The sequence below is a fragment of the Chiloscyllium punctatum genome, chromosome 39 (assembly GCF_047496795.1).
Source record: "Chiloscyllium punctatum isolate Juve2018m chromosome 39, sChiPun1.3, whole genome shotgun sequence".
NCBI classification, from domain to species: Eukaryota; Metazoa; Chordata; class Chondrichthyes; order Orectolobiformes; family Hemiscylliidae; genus Chiloscyllium; species Chiloscyllium punctatum.
This window is the reverse complement of record NC_092777.1, coordinates 41,373,811-41,387,279: the sequence shown is the minus strand read 5'-3', so window position 1 is coordinate 41,387,279 and position 13,469 is coordinate 41,373,811. Positions and strand designations below refer to the sequence as shown.

Here is a 13,469-nt window from a genome sequence, read left to right as displayed (position 1 = left end):
TTGCTCATGATCAGACTTGCCTGTATCTGTCCACAGGGAAAGAAGTTCTCTTTCGGTCAAATGAATTTTACTGTGCAGGAAGTATTCCATAAGGGCCCTGCAGGTATGTTAAGACTGAAGATTTAAGTTTGTTTCCATTATATCATTCTTGGTTAAACTTCTGTTTGCAGTTTGACAACAAAATAACAATGATCTTTATCAAAATCTGTTATATGGGAAAATTATGTTTATATTTCTTTAACACATATTTGCTTTGATTTTACAAAAGTACGACTTTCAGGCTGTTTACAATCTCCTAATTGTTTGTCTTGTGTATTTAATTTTCAACATCAGTATCAATGACCAACTGCTCCAACTGATTGATGTTGCATGCAATGTATGGATAAAACCTTAACGTTTTACTTTTAAATGTGATTTTTCTGTAACTGGTGTTGGAATATTAGGATATTACTATGTAATATTAAATGAAATACTAAGTTTGTAAAAAACTTGTAGGTCTGAAAACTGATGCATCCACCCATGTTATCTGAAGTGTAGATAATGGGAGCTGTAGAGGCTCTGAACCCTGTTAACAGGATCACAGAATTTTTACAGGACAGAAAGAAGCCATTTGACCCAACAGTTCTGTACCAGTTCTTGTATGATTCCTCCGCCTTCTCCATGTAACTCTACACACTGTTTCTTTTCAGTTACTCTAACTCCCTTTTGACTGCCTCAATTGAAGCTTTTTCCACACACCCTCAAGTAGTGTATTTTAGATCTGAATAAATTGCTGTATTAATGTTTTTTTTCCCTTCACAAAGGCAGCGAAGAGAGAGAATTTATGTCAGCTCTACTAGACAACCAGTTCAGAGCTTTTTGATATATTACATGATGGGATTTCCTGTTTTGGTTTATTTCATATGTTACTCTTTGTGGAAAAAGTTCTTGTTGCATGGAACAATTGGTATTTATTGTATAACAGAAGTTTCACTCAGAAATAAAATTAATATATTCACAAATAATTTGAGATAGTTATAAAAATCAGTCATATATATAAAAAAAATCATCTATACTGGGGTGAAACAATTTTAAAATATAATTTATAAAGTAACCTGATATTAAGAGTTCTTACGTAAAATCTGAAAATTCTATAAACATTCAGATTAAGAAGCATCTCTCAAGAAAGGCAAGTATAATATTTGAGATTGATCTATTGTCAGAACCCAAAATGTTATTGACTTGAAGCATTAACCTATCTTCATCTTAAATAGATGCTGCTTGACCAGCTGAGTATTCTCAGTATTTCCTAATCTTATTTTAGATTACCAGAATCTGTTGTATTTAATTTTGATTTCCATAATTTGGATTTGAGACTAACATGTAAAGAGTTTGAGGATTTAAGGTTGAAAACTCCAAGCCTGAACACACGCACCAGCCAGTTTCACAACAGTTTCTACCCTACTGTTGTCAGAATACTGAATGGACTCTCAAACTCTTAATATTCGCTTGTACCTGTGTTTTTGTTTTTACTGCTGTTAACCTTTTTTAAAAATTTCCTACAATGTGGAAATGGGCCCTTCACCCCCACAAGTCCACACCGACCCTCTGAACAGCAACCCACCCAGACCCATTCCCCTACACCTAACACTACGGGCAATTTAGCATGGCCAATTCACCTAAACTACACATCTTTGGATTGTGGGAGGATATTTACTATCTATGCTACTTAACTGTGTGATCTACCTGTATTGCTCTCAAAACAAAGCTTTTCACTGTGCCTCGGTACACGTGACAATATATTCAATTCAATTCAATGAAGTGATCCTATTTGGAGAAATTTCATCAGTTGATTGAACCTCAGAATTCCATGTCAAAGCAAGGCCTTTCAATTTAAGGTTGGAAACTGATGGAAAACACACCACCTCTTAATAAATCCTGTGGATAATGTCATGACCAAATCATGATTTATAGTCTAGTTCATCAAACTTTTGTGCATGAATAAATGCCTGCACATATTGATGTTGTTGGAGGTAGTGTCTGCCAAACAAAGTTGAGCAAACATATTGAACACGTGAGATCCCGATGGTCACACCATGCAATAAATCTGTATCTGGTTGTTTCAAAAATGGAAAGGCATTGGGGGCACAGAAAAGCATTCAGAATAAGGATAGTTATGACAACTTATCTTGGGGGTAAGAGAGAAGCATTCCTGCTCCATCTCGCCCACAAGCAGTGCTATAAAAAGCACTTATCTGCTGGATCAGAAATCTGTCTCTCCCTTGAGGAGTCATGTTTCCTGAGCATGCAGCAACCAAACCAGCAGCCATTAAAATCTAATAATGCTGCAATTTCTGAGGCACTTGGCCTCAAAATTATGGACATGCATCTGGTGAGCAGGATACTGACCCTCTCCCACAAGCATTCTCCAACCTGATTAAAACAGATTTAGATATATTAGGGGATTAGGATTCATTGTTTTAATTCAACATTCATTTTTCTTCTATCCTGAGAAGCTAATTCGGTTGAAAATAAATTAATTCCAAAAGGTGTATTATATTTATTCCAGAGTATAGCACGAGATGGAGGAAGAGATCTGTTTAACACTGACAGGCAAAAAGTATCCCTCAATGTAATGGGCACTGGAAAAAGTACCAAAAGATTGACAAAACAGCAATGTGATGCTCATGTCAAAAAGGTGACAAAGCAGTCAGAGCCAATTGTACTATTTCCCATGTCACGTACAATAATTGTTTTGGTTATGAGAAGTAAACATCATGAGTTTCTTTACAGTAATGATCTAGTGAACAATATCTAATAGGTATATGAAAACTCCTTTCAGAAAATGTTACTGGACTGTAGTAAAAACTAGGCATGATATTCTTGACCCAACGTCTGGAGGAAGAATGTCTCATCTTCCACCTTGGGTCCCTCCAATCACATGGGATCAATATTGATCCTTTTACAAAGTTCCTGATATGTTGTTAAAACGAAACCTCTAACACTTCTGAAGTTTATGGTTGTTTTCGGGAACTCTAGAGTGAGTAGTTGAAGAGGTTCAGCATGAGAAAAAAATATTCTGTCTTGCAATTGCAACATTTTGATCTTTTTTGTTTCAGATTCTTGCTCATGACAGTACTTAGTCACGAATATTGTAATTTCTAATCTTTGCAGTTTTGAATGAATGTTTCTGTTTTGTTCCAGAAGCGGTTAGGCAGTGAGATTTTGCTTTGCTGTGGACATTAGCTTTATGTCCTTGTAAGGTGTATATTGGTTTCATTCCAGCTTTCTTTATGGAATTAGTGTCTTCTGTCAGCTGCAATGAGTCTGCCTTATTCCCAAGCTTTCTTCCACCAACATCATCTAGAAAAAGAAACATTATTTTTAAAAATTAACCTGAAACAGTGTTTTACCACCAGATACTAATTTATTAAATTAGGTGAGGTGTCTATGCTACCCATTGTCATACAATGAAAAATTACAAATGCAGATGTTGAAAATGGCAAAATTCTAAATCCAAAAAAACACTCACAAGGTAAGAAGACTGGTCCAGAAATAGCATCTATTACCTGCATTCAGGCTTTTCAACTGCACCCACATTCAACAACAATAATTAAAACCTGGGAAAACATTTGCAAGTTCTGCTCCTTTCTCCTCTTTCAAAAAAAATCCTGATCCCTTTTCTACTCAAAATTCTTTTGAGGCTGACACATATCTGATACCAAAGTTCACAGACTTTGCTAGTGCCCGCAGAATGTACCCAAACATGTTGGTGCCTGATGTCCAACATGAAGATCATTTGGAGCAAGCGGTGAACTGAATCTGCTAGATATCCACTCTGGTTTCCACGGCAAGATTTCTTGATATCTAGCCTGTTTGTTAAAATGGGAAACTGAATATTAATGAGATGAGTTGGGGCTCAACAAGGCATTTAACAAGCAATAAAAATTGCCAACTTGCCACTGCCCAGCAAGAAGTTTGCCAGGCTGCTTGTCAAAAACATAAAAGATGGTGCAAGTTGCTCCAGGCATTGAGATGGGCCTCACTAGACGTCTCCTCAAATTCCTCCATTCTCATCATGGCCCACACTGTTCAGACTTCTATAGGTTCCACCCATAGATCGGTTAAGGGGGTGAGCAATGATCTGCAAATGGAGTCGATTGCAGGCAAATATGAAATTGTCCATTTTGGCATAAAGAATTTTTAAAAAACATATTATATCTAAATAGTGAGAGATTGCATAACTGAGATTAAGAAAGATTTGAGTGTCCTAGTGCAAGCATCTCAAAAGGTTGGTAAGTAGGTACAGGAAATAATGAAGGTTACTAGACCGTTATGATTTATTGCAACTAACTTTTATTGAACACAACAGTAGGGAGTTTATGCTTCAGTTATACAGGGCAATAGTGGGACCACATCTGGAGTATTGTGTATGGTTTTATCACCTCATTTAAGGAAGGAGACTAGGCTTGTATTTGCCAAAGTGGAGACAGTAATACACAATTTAAGTTAAACATATAAAGTTCCTGAGGGAATGTGACAAGATAAATGTGGATAGGAAGTTTCTTCTTATAAGGAAATATCAAGATTTAGGAGTATAAAAATTAGGGGATGCTCACATAAAACATACCATATGATTATTTCTCTCACAGTATTGAGTATAATTGAAATTCCCTTCCTGACAAGGTGGTGAAAGCAGAATTCATGAATATTTTTAAGGCAGAGATAAATAGATTCTTATTAAAAGAAAGGTTATCTGAGATGGCGGGATGGTGATTTTGACTTTGTAATCTGATTAGCTAAGGGCTTATCGAATGGTTGAGCAGGACCTGAGTGACCAAATGGCCTACTTCTGCTCCTTGTGTATGATTAGTTACATGTAAAGGTCATTTTAGGTCATGATAACCTTTCATACCAATATTAGTTATTGTTGCTGGATTAAACGGAGATCAATGCTGCCAGGAAAATGTTTGGAGAGGAGAAGGGAAACCTATTTTCCAAGAAAAAAAACTATGCTGATATTTTAGTATCTTCTAACTATTAATTGTTTTCTTCTAGCTAGAAGCAATAGAAAAGGCATACTTACCTTCAATACAATCTCCTTCTCTAATCAGGGAAGTAATTAACACTGCCCACTCTGTATGTACCTCTAGTCTGTTTTACTTTGGACTTTTTGATAATAAAATGCCTTTAATGTTATAAGCATCCAGATCATGTCACTGCTGTAAATCAAAAATGGAATTTTAAAAAGATTTAAGGTCTGCTGGTAGATTATCTAGTGAGTTCTTAAATTATACACAGTTCCCAGTCAATGGGAAGTCCATTAGAGTGACAGCCAAACGCCTCATTATTAAGGAAGAGGAAGATTAGTCAGGATTATCTTTTAGCAATCCAACAGGAAATGAATATGTTTGAACATTAGCTGAAGATTGGTAAATTATGATCTCAGTTTTGCTGTAATAATCTAGTTGTAACACACCTTTCATGCTCACAACATTTAATTCTTAGACAGATGTAAAAATGTGACAGCACTGGTGAAATTAAATGCTAATATAGGTAACTTGTGACAGGGTATAGGTGAGAAAATGACTGATAAACAGGGAATAATTCCACTGGAAACTTTTAATAATAAAATGAACAGTGCCTAAGAATTAAGATTACCATTAACATACAAACCAGAGTTTTATGGCCTTCACTTTTATAAATATTTATTATCTGAGTGAGACAGTCAATGATGAGATAGGACCTTGACTTCTATTTTTCTATTAGTGAATATTTGTTTTTATGATACTTGTGAACTGTGGGATTCTGTTCAGTGCGAAAGAAGTAAAGTCATCAAAGTATTGTTAGATCATGGAAATGCCCCTTCAGGAGTAAGAGATGGGAGTTTAACCCAGGGTTTCACCATGCCTCAGGCTAGGGGAGAGGTTGAGAAGGAGAGCCCTTCATCGTAACCTTAGCCGGTGTGGGAATTAAACCCACACTGTTTGCATCACTGCATTCCAAGCCAGCTGTCCACCTATGGTAACCTATAAAAAGAAAGGTTTGGATTCCTCAACATCAGAACATTTCAAAAGTGTAATCACTGTTATCTTTTAGAAAATGTTGCACTAGCATGTCATGCCACACTGACATTTATAATGTATTACATACATACAGAACAGAAATCTGTTGGCGAGTCATTGACTTCAAAGCAGTATGTTACAAATAATAAGATGTTAAAGCCCCCGAATAGTCTGAAACAGAACATTTGACTTATAGATACTATATGCATACAGTATGTGTATAATAAATACCCACATTAGTTGATATGATTTCTTCCAAAATTGAAGATGAAAGAATATCGATATCAGAACCTAAGAAATAAAAGCAGGAATAGGACAAATGGCCCCTAGGTTCTGCTTTGCCATTCAATAACATCATGGTTGAACTATGACTTCAATGTTACATTTCTGCCCAGTCTTCATTTCTCCAATTCTCTTATATTCTAAGAATGTATTGATTGTATTGAAGGCTGAAATCAAAGATTGACCACCTACACACCTTCGAAGCAGAGAATTCCAAATATTCAGAGATATTCAGAAATCTCTCTTTACCTCAGTCCTGAACATTGACCCCTTACCTTGAGACTATACCTGCTAGTTTGAGAGATTCTAGTCGGGGGTAAACAGCCTCTCAGCATCCAAAAAACATCCTCTAACTAACCATTGGGAGCAGCAAAGGAATTGTCAAAAATTCTGCTCCTCACCATGGAAGATTCACTGACAAAATATTTAGTTTCTTGAATATAGTATGCATTGTCACATACCTCCTTGTGATTATCAATACCAAGGTTTAATTACAGTCAAATTTATCTTAGCCTAGATAATCTCACATTAATAAATAATGAAAGATCATTATTCCCATGTTATTGACTCCAAAGCTTTGGTCCCATTTCTCAAAAGCGTAGATATTACGATATACAAAGTTAAACATTTCTAAAAACTACAAACTTGATCTAAAATGGAAGGAAGTTCAAACTTTTAATACAATGATTCTTAGGATAATCCCTTTTTCTCACCCCTGCTCTTCAAATGATAAACTCTGGACTTAACCTGAGATCTGAGCAAAGCAGCATGGCCAGAAAATAGCCAGTGAAGTTAGTTTGTAAATGTTGTTGAGTTCCTAGGGGACCAGAGGAACCAGGAATTCTTTTGACCACATTTAGGAAACCGTAATCCTCTCCTTCCCCAAGATTTAACCACAGCCCCACATCCAAAGAACAGTCCAGATCTTCAGCCAGTGACTGACCATTCTTCTGCATACCCTGTGGCAGCCTCCTGCCACCAACTTTAAAAGCAACAGAGCCACTTCTCATAATTTCCTCTGTCTCATTTTCCTGCGAAAAAAATATTTAGTGTGTCTGCTGACGTAAGCAAAGCTTTAACCTTATATAAAAAAAATGTTACTGTGGCTTCACCTTGTGATGAGCCTGCACAATCATTGACACTGCATTACTTAAAGAGATGCTGTACACCCTGTTTCATTAGCATATCAAACAGTTAAACTTAACCCTTGATACTACACTGCCTAGCTGGGAGCCTACTCACTGTTTTGGTCAGAGAGTTGGCAAACAGTGTATTAATGAAGCCTCGACATCAATGAACAGTCAAACACGCTCATTACCCATCTTAGACACGCTCACTTTACCATATTTCTACATGGGAGTTTAAAAATGAAGAATGTATATTCTGGATGTTTTTATTATGCACAATTAGCTAACTACCTCTGGGTATTTTATGTATGTCTTCAGATCATACTTCACCACCTGTTACCAGTTTGCACTTTCCACTTATTTAGTTACTCAGGGGAACTCATTATTTTTCTGATGCCTTATTCATGAATCATCATCCATGTGCTCTTCAGGTCTATATAACAGTTCTGCATTGCCATACTCTCAACTTGTTCAGAACATTTTCAACTCTACTTTTTAACTTCAGTTTAAATCAGAAAGGATGGCTTTGTGAACATAATTAAGAAAAATCTTTGTTTTTTTTCTTCAACTTCAGAAAGGATAAATGTCACATATTGGATCATACTTGACATTTTTCTCACATTTAATTCCTCTTTACTGCAAGATCATTTAAAAAAAATGACTCTCTTCAATCCAGCGACCACTAGAAGTGTCTAGAATGTAGAGTATTTCCACTTTTATAGCAATTCTAGTAAGTGCCTACTAAATCTTTTTTTTAAAAGAGTGGAAGATTTTTGCCTTGCACCCATCAGGACTAGGATACCAGAAGCAAACTTGAAAAGGAACACCAATTTACGACAGCATGAAAAGAGGATGAACCAGCAATGGGACTGGAGATGCAGGAGGAATAGTTGACTGTCAATCACTGTGCTTTGTTCTGTCTGGTAGATTCTGATTAGTAAGGGTATTGCCATGGGAATGTAGCAGTGATCGGCAGTCCACATTTAAACATTTTCGTGGTAAAAATTCCTTTTGTCTACACACAAGGAGGTTCTGTGTGGCAATATACATCAACTCTAGCTCACACAAATGCATCACACTGTTAGCCCAACTGACAATCATGCATTGGTTTCCAGTGCAATACCTAATACACTGGTATCAACATTAGTAAATGTTGTCCATGAGCAGAATTACACCTAATGTTGGACTTAGTATTCAGAGGAGAAAGTGAGGACTGCAGATGCTGGAGATCAGAGCTGAAAATGTGTTGCTGGAAAAGCACAGGTCAGGCAGCATCCAAGGAGCAGGAGAATCAACGTTTTGGGCATGAGCCCTTCTTCAGGAATGAGGAAAGTGTATCCAGCAGGCTAAGATAAAAGGTAGGGAGGAGGGACTTGGGGGAGGGGCGTTGGAAATGCGATAGGTGGAAGGAGGTGAAGGTGAGGGTGATTGGCTGGAGTGGGGGTGGGGGCAGAGAGGTCAGGAAGAAGATTGCAGGTTAGGAAGGTGGTGCTGAGTTCGAGGGTTGGGACTGAGATAAGATGGGGGGAGGGGAAATGAGGAAACTGGAGAAATCTGAGATCATCCCTTGTGGTTGGAGGGTTCCTAGGCGGAAGATGAGGCGTTCTTCCTCCAGCCGTCGTGTTGCTATGGTCTGGCGATGGAGGAGTCCAAGGACCTGCATGTCCTTGGTGGAGGATTCTTAGTATTCAAAGGCTTGCAAGCATGGGCTGGTTCAGCATGATTGACATGCAAATGGTCAACAGGACATGTTGGTTGATAATGGTCTGCCAGTCATCAGGACATATGACCTCGTATCACATCAACATTGCTAATCATATCACATTACTAATTTGTGCGGTAGGCAAAATGACAACAGAACAAAAAGTACAGAACAGAGAAAATTTCAGAATCTAGTCCATGAATCAAAACAAGCTAACATCCAATTGAGCAGGTAACAGGGAAGACAAATGGAATGCTGACCTTTATTTCAAAGAGAATGAAATATAGAAGTAGGGAGATTTTGCTAAAACTATAAATGGCACTAATGAGATCACAACTGGAATATTGTGAACAGTTTTGGGCCCCTTTTCTAAGGGAAGATATACTGGCATGGAAGGCAGGGGAGAGAAGGTTCACTAGGCTGAAACAAGGTATGGACGGTCTGTCTAATAGAGTCCTAGAGATGTACAGCATGGAAACAGACTCTTCAGTCCAACTCCTCCATGCTGACCAGATATCCTAAATTAATCTAGTCTCATTTGTAAGCATTAGGCTCAAATCCCTCTAAACCCATCCTATTTACATATCCATCCAAAAGCCTTTAAATGTTGTAATTATACCAGCTTTCATCACCTCCTCTGGCAGCTCATTCCATTCACGTACCACCGTCTGGTGTGAAAGAGTTGCCCCTCAGGTCTCTTTTATATCTTCCACCTTAAATCTATGGCTTCTGGTTTAGGACTCCCCTACCTTGGGGAAAAGACCATGACTATTATCCATGCCCCTCATGATTTTATAAACCTCTAGAAGGTCACTCCTCAACCTCTGATGCTCCAAGAGAAACAGCCCCCCATATTCAGCCTCTCCCTACAGCTCAAACCTTCCAACATCCTTGTAAATCTTTTCTGGACCCTTTCAAGTTTAGCAACAGCTTTCCTATAGCAGGGAGACCAGAATTGCATGTTGTATTCCAAAAGTGGCTTAACCAACGTCCTGTACAGCTCAGCTCTTATACTCAATGCACTGACCAATAAGGCAAGTGTACCAAATGCTTTCTTCATTATTTGCCTAACTGCAACTCCATTTTCAAGGAACTGCGAACCTGCACTCCTCAAGACCTTAACATTAAGTGTATAAGTCCTGCCCTGATTTGCCCCATCAAAATGCAGCTCCTCACATTTATCTAAATTAATCTCCATCTATTTTTCCTCAGCCCATTGGCCCATCTGATCAAGGTCCCATTGTATTCTGAGGTAACCTTCTTTGCTGTCCACTGCACCATTAATTTTGGTGTCAGCTGCAACCTTACTAACTATACCTCATATATTCACATCCAAATTATTTGTATAAATGACAAAGAGCAGTGGACCTAGCACTAATCCTTGCAGCATTTGGCTGGTCACAAGCCTCCAGTTCGAAAAGCCACCCTCCACCACCACCTTCTGTCTCCTAACTTCAAGCCAGTTATATATCCAAATGGCTAATTGTCCCTGTAATTCCATGTGATCTAACTTTACTCACCAGTCTACCATTCAGAACCTTCTTGATAACAAAAAGTCCACTTGGTTGGGCCTGTACATTGGAATTTAAAAGATTATTGAAACATACAAGATTCTCGGGGAAACTAACAGGGTAGATGTGAAAAGGCTGATTCCCCTTGTGTGATAGTTCAAGACCAGAGGGTATAGTCTCAGAATAATGGGTCACATTATTAAGACAGAGATGAGGAAGCATTTCCTTACTGAGGGTAATGAAATCTGTGGAATTCTTTAACACAGAGGGCTGTTAAGGTTGGGTTATTAATTACATTCAATGTCAAGGTAGACAGATTTGTAATCAGTTGGGGAATCAAGGGCTATGGGGAAAAGTCAGGAAAGTGGAAAAGTCAGGACCAGTGATCTCATTGAAAACAGAACAGAGCAAACAGAGTGGGCTGAATGGCTCATTTCTACTTCTATATCTTAAGGTCTTTATTGTTCCTGCTGCATTTCCATGCCAACAATGGTCCAAACAATCAGCACCCTCTTCTCATGCTGAATAAATTAGTATTCCCTTTCCAAGTCTGGTTTCTTATTTCTCATAAGTACAAGACAAAAAGGTTTGACCTTGTGTCTCATTTTAGCAATGTTTAAGTTCTGTTCTATCAAGCAATTATCAAACTTTTGTAGCAGAAGTTCTATTATTCAAAATACTTTCTTGCCTTGCCCATGGTTACAAAAATTGAAAATACAATATGCAGAAATAATGGGTCTGTTATTTCTAGAAATTATGTATGCAGATTTTAAGCCATTAAGTGGAAATGGTACAGAACTTCGACACATTAAAAGACAAAAAAAAGTTTCTGAAAATCATGCTTTTTCTCGTATAGTACTGTTACAGGTTACAGTGTTTTCACAAGACAGAATATGAAATATATTGGAGCATTCTGTTTATACTGAACTTTATATGGCACAGTGGTTAGCACTGCTGCCTCACAGCGCCTGAGACCCGGGTTCAATTCCCGCCTCAGGCGACTGACTGTGTGGAGTTTGCACGTTCTCCCCGTGTCTGCGTGGGTTTCCTCCGGGTGCTCCGGTTTCCTCCCACAGTCCAAAGATGTGCAGGCCAGGTGAATTGGCCATGCTAAATTGCCCATAGTGTTAGGTAAGGGGTAAATGTAGATGTAGGGGTATGGGTGGGTTACGCTTCGGCGGGGCGGTGTGGACTTGTTGGGCCGAAGGGCCTGTTTCCACACTGTAAGTAATCTAATCTAATCTAATCTATACTGCATCTAATTTATTTCAGATTAGAAAAGCTTGTTGGGAAGTTGCAGTTTACGTATATGCTTGTTTTGAATTTGCAATGTCACATTTCATAAGTGATAGAATTCTCACCTGACACGATATTGGGTATATGTATTAACATGGACTAAGAGCAGGTTAATACAAAGAAGACAGAGAGTCAAAATTAATGAGTCTTTTTCAGACTGGAAAGTGATACAAGTGGAGTGCAACAAGAAGCAGTTCTCTGGCCTCAATTATCTTCTAAATATATTAATGACTTGAAGACGACAGCAGAGGACAATATATTCAAATTTGCTGATAGGTGGGAGGGCATGTTGTGATGAGGACATAATGAATCTCCAAGGGGATACAGGTATGTTGAGTGAGCAGGCAAAACTTTGAGTTTCACGTCACAAGTGCAAGGCCATTCATTTTGGAAGCAGAATCAAAAGGCAGACTATTATTTAAATTGAGAGAGACTCCAGACAAAAGGACAGAGGGATCTGGATGTTCTTGAGCTTGAAAAACAAAGTTAGCATGCAGGTACAGCAAGTAAGAAAGAAGGTAAGTGGAAGTTCGTCCTTTATTTCTAGGGAGTTGGAGTTTACAAATAGAGGAGTCTTGTTATAACTGTACAAGGTGCGGTGAGGCTGCACCTTCAGTAATGTGTACAGTTTTCATCCCCAAATTTGAGAAAAGATATAATGTCTTGGAGGCAGTTCAAACAAATTCACTAGGCTGATTCCTGGAATGAAGGGGATGACTTATTAAGAACAGCTAAACAGGTTATGATATATAGATTGTAGAAGAATGATGGGTGATCTTATTGAAATATACCAGATTCTGAGGGAGCTTAAGGTGGTTGATGTTGAGATGATGTTTCCACCAATGAGGAATCTCGAACTAGGGGCATAGTTACTGAATAAGGAAATACTCATTTAAAACTGAGATGCAAAGGAATTCCTTTTCTTAAGAGTGTAGTGAATATCTGGAATTCTGTACTCCAAAGAGTTATGGATGTTGGATCACTCAAAATATTTAAAGAGTAACTGGAATTTTTGACATAGCGGAGAATTTGGGACTATGAAGAACTGGCATAAAAAAGAAGTTGAAGCTTGGGGCAGATCAGCCATGATCTCATTGAATGGTGGGTCAGGCTTGAGGGGGCTGAATGAGTTAATCCTGCTCCTATTTCTGTCTGAACTTGGTTGTGAAATCCACCAGTACAAGTTAGGATACTCTGAATTATGGTCACCCCATGTACAAACTACTTCTTTCTTACATTATTGGTTAATCATTGATTTGGTCAAGTTGTCTGCTGATAGATAGCAGTTAGTTGCCTGATGTAGGCGTAATCTAAAGTGTCATAATTATTTCACATAGTTTCCAAAACAGATAACCTTTCCACCTAGCCAACAGACAGTGGTGTGCAATCAAACTGTTCCTAAGATAAAAGGACCCAGTAGACTTAAAACAAACAAGTTTGTCTGACTTAAAATATGCAACAAAGTAAAGTTCAATACAATCCCAGGACTAAAGCTGCAATTTTGTTG

General features: G+C 38.1%; 1 protein-coding gene across 2 annotated transcripts in view; it reads right to left on the bottom strand.

Moving 5' to 3' along the window:
* Positions 1 to 1,034: 1,034 nt before the first annotated feature.
* Positions 1,035 to 13,469, bottom strand: part of ccdc57 (coiled-coil domain containing 57) — a 183,516-nt gene continuing 171,081 nt past the window's right edge. For both annotated transcript variants that reach the window (XM_072558516.1, XM_072558517.1), the window contains one exon: positions 1,035 to 3,342. In XM_072558516.1, the coding sequence (XP_072414617.1) occupies positions 3,119 to 3,342 (224 nt within the window). In that variant the 3' untranslated portion in view covers positions 1,035 to 3,118. The remainder of the gene's footprint in view (positions 3,343 to 13,469) is intronic.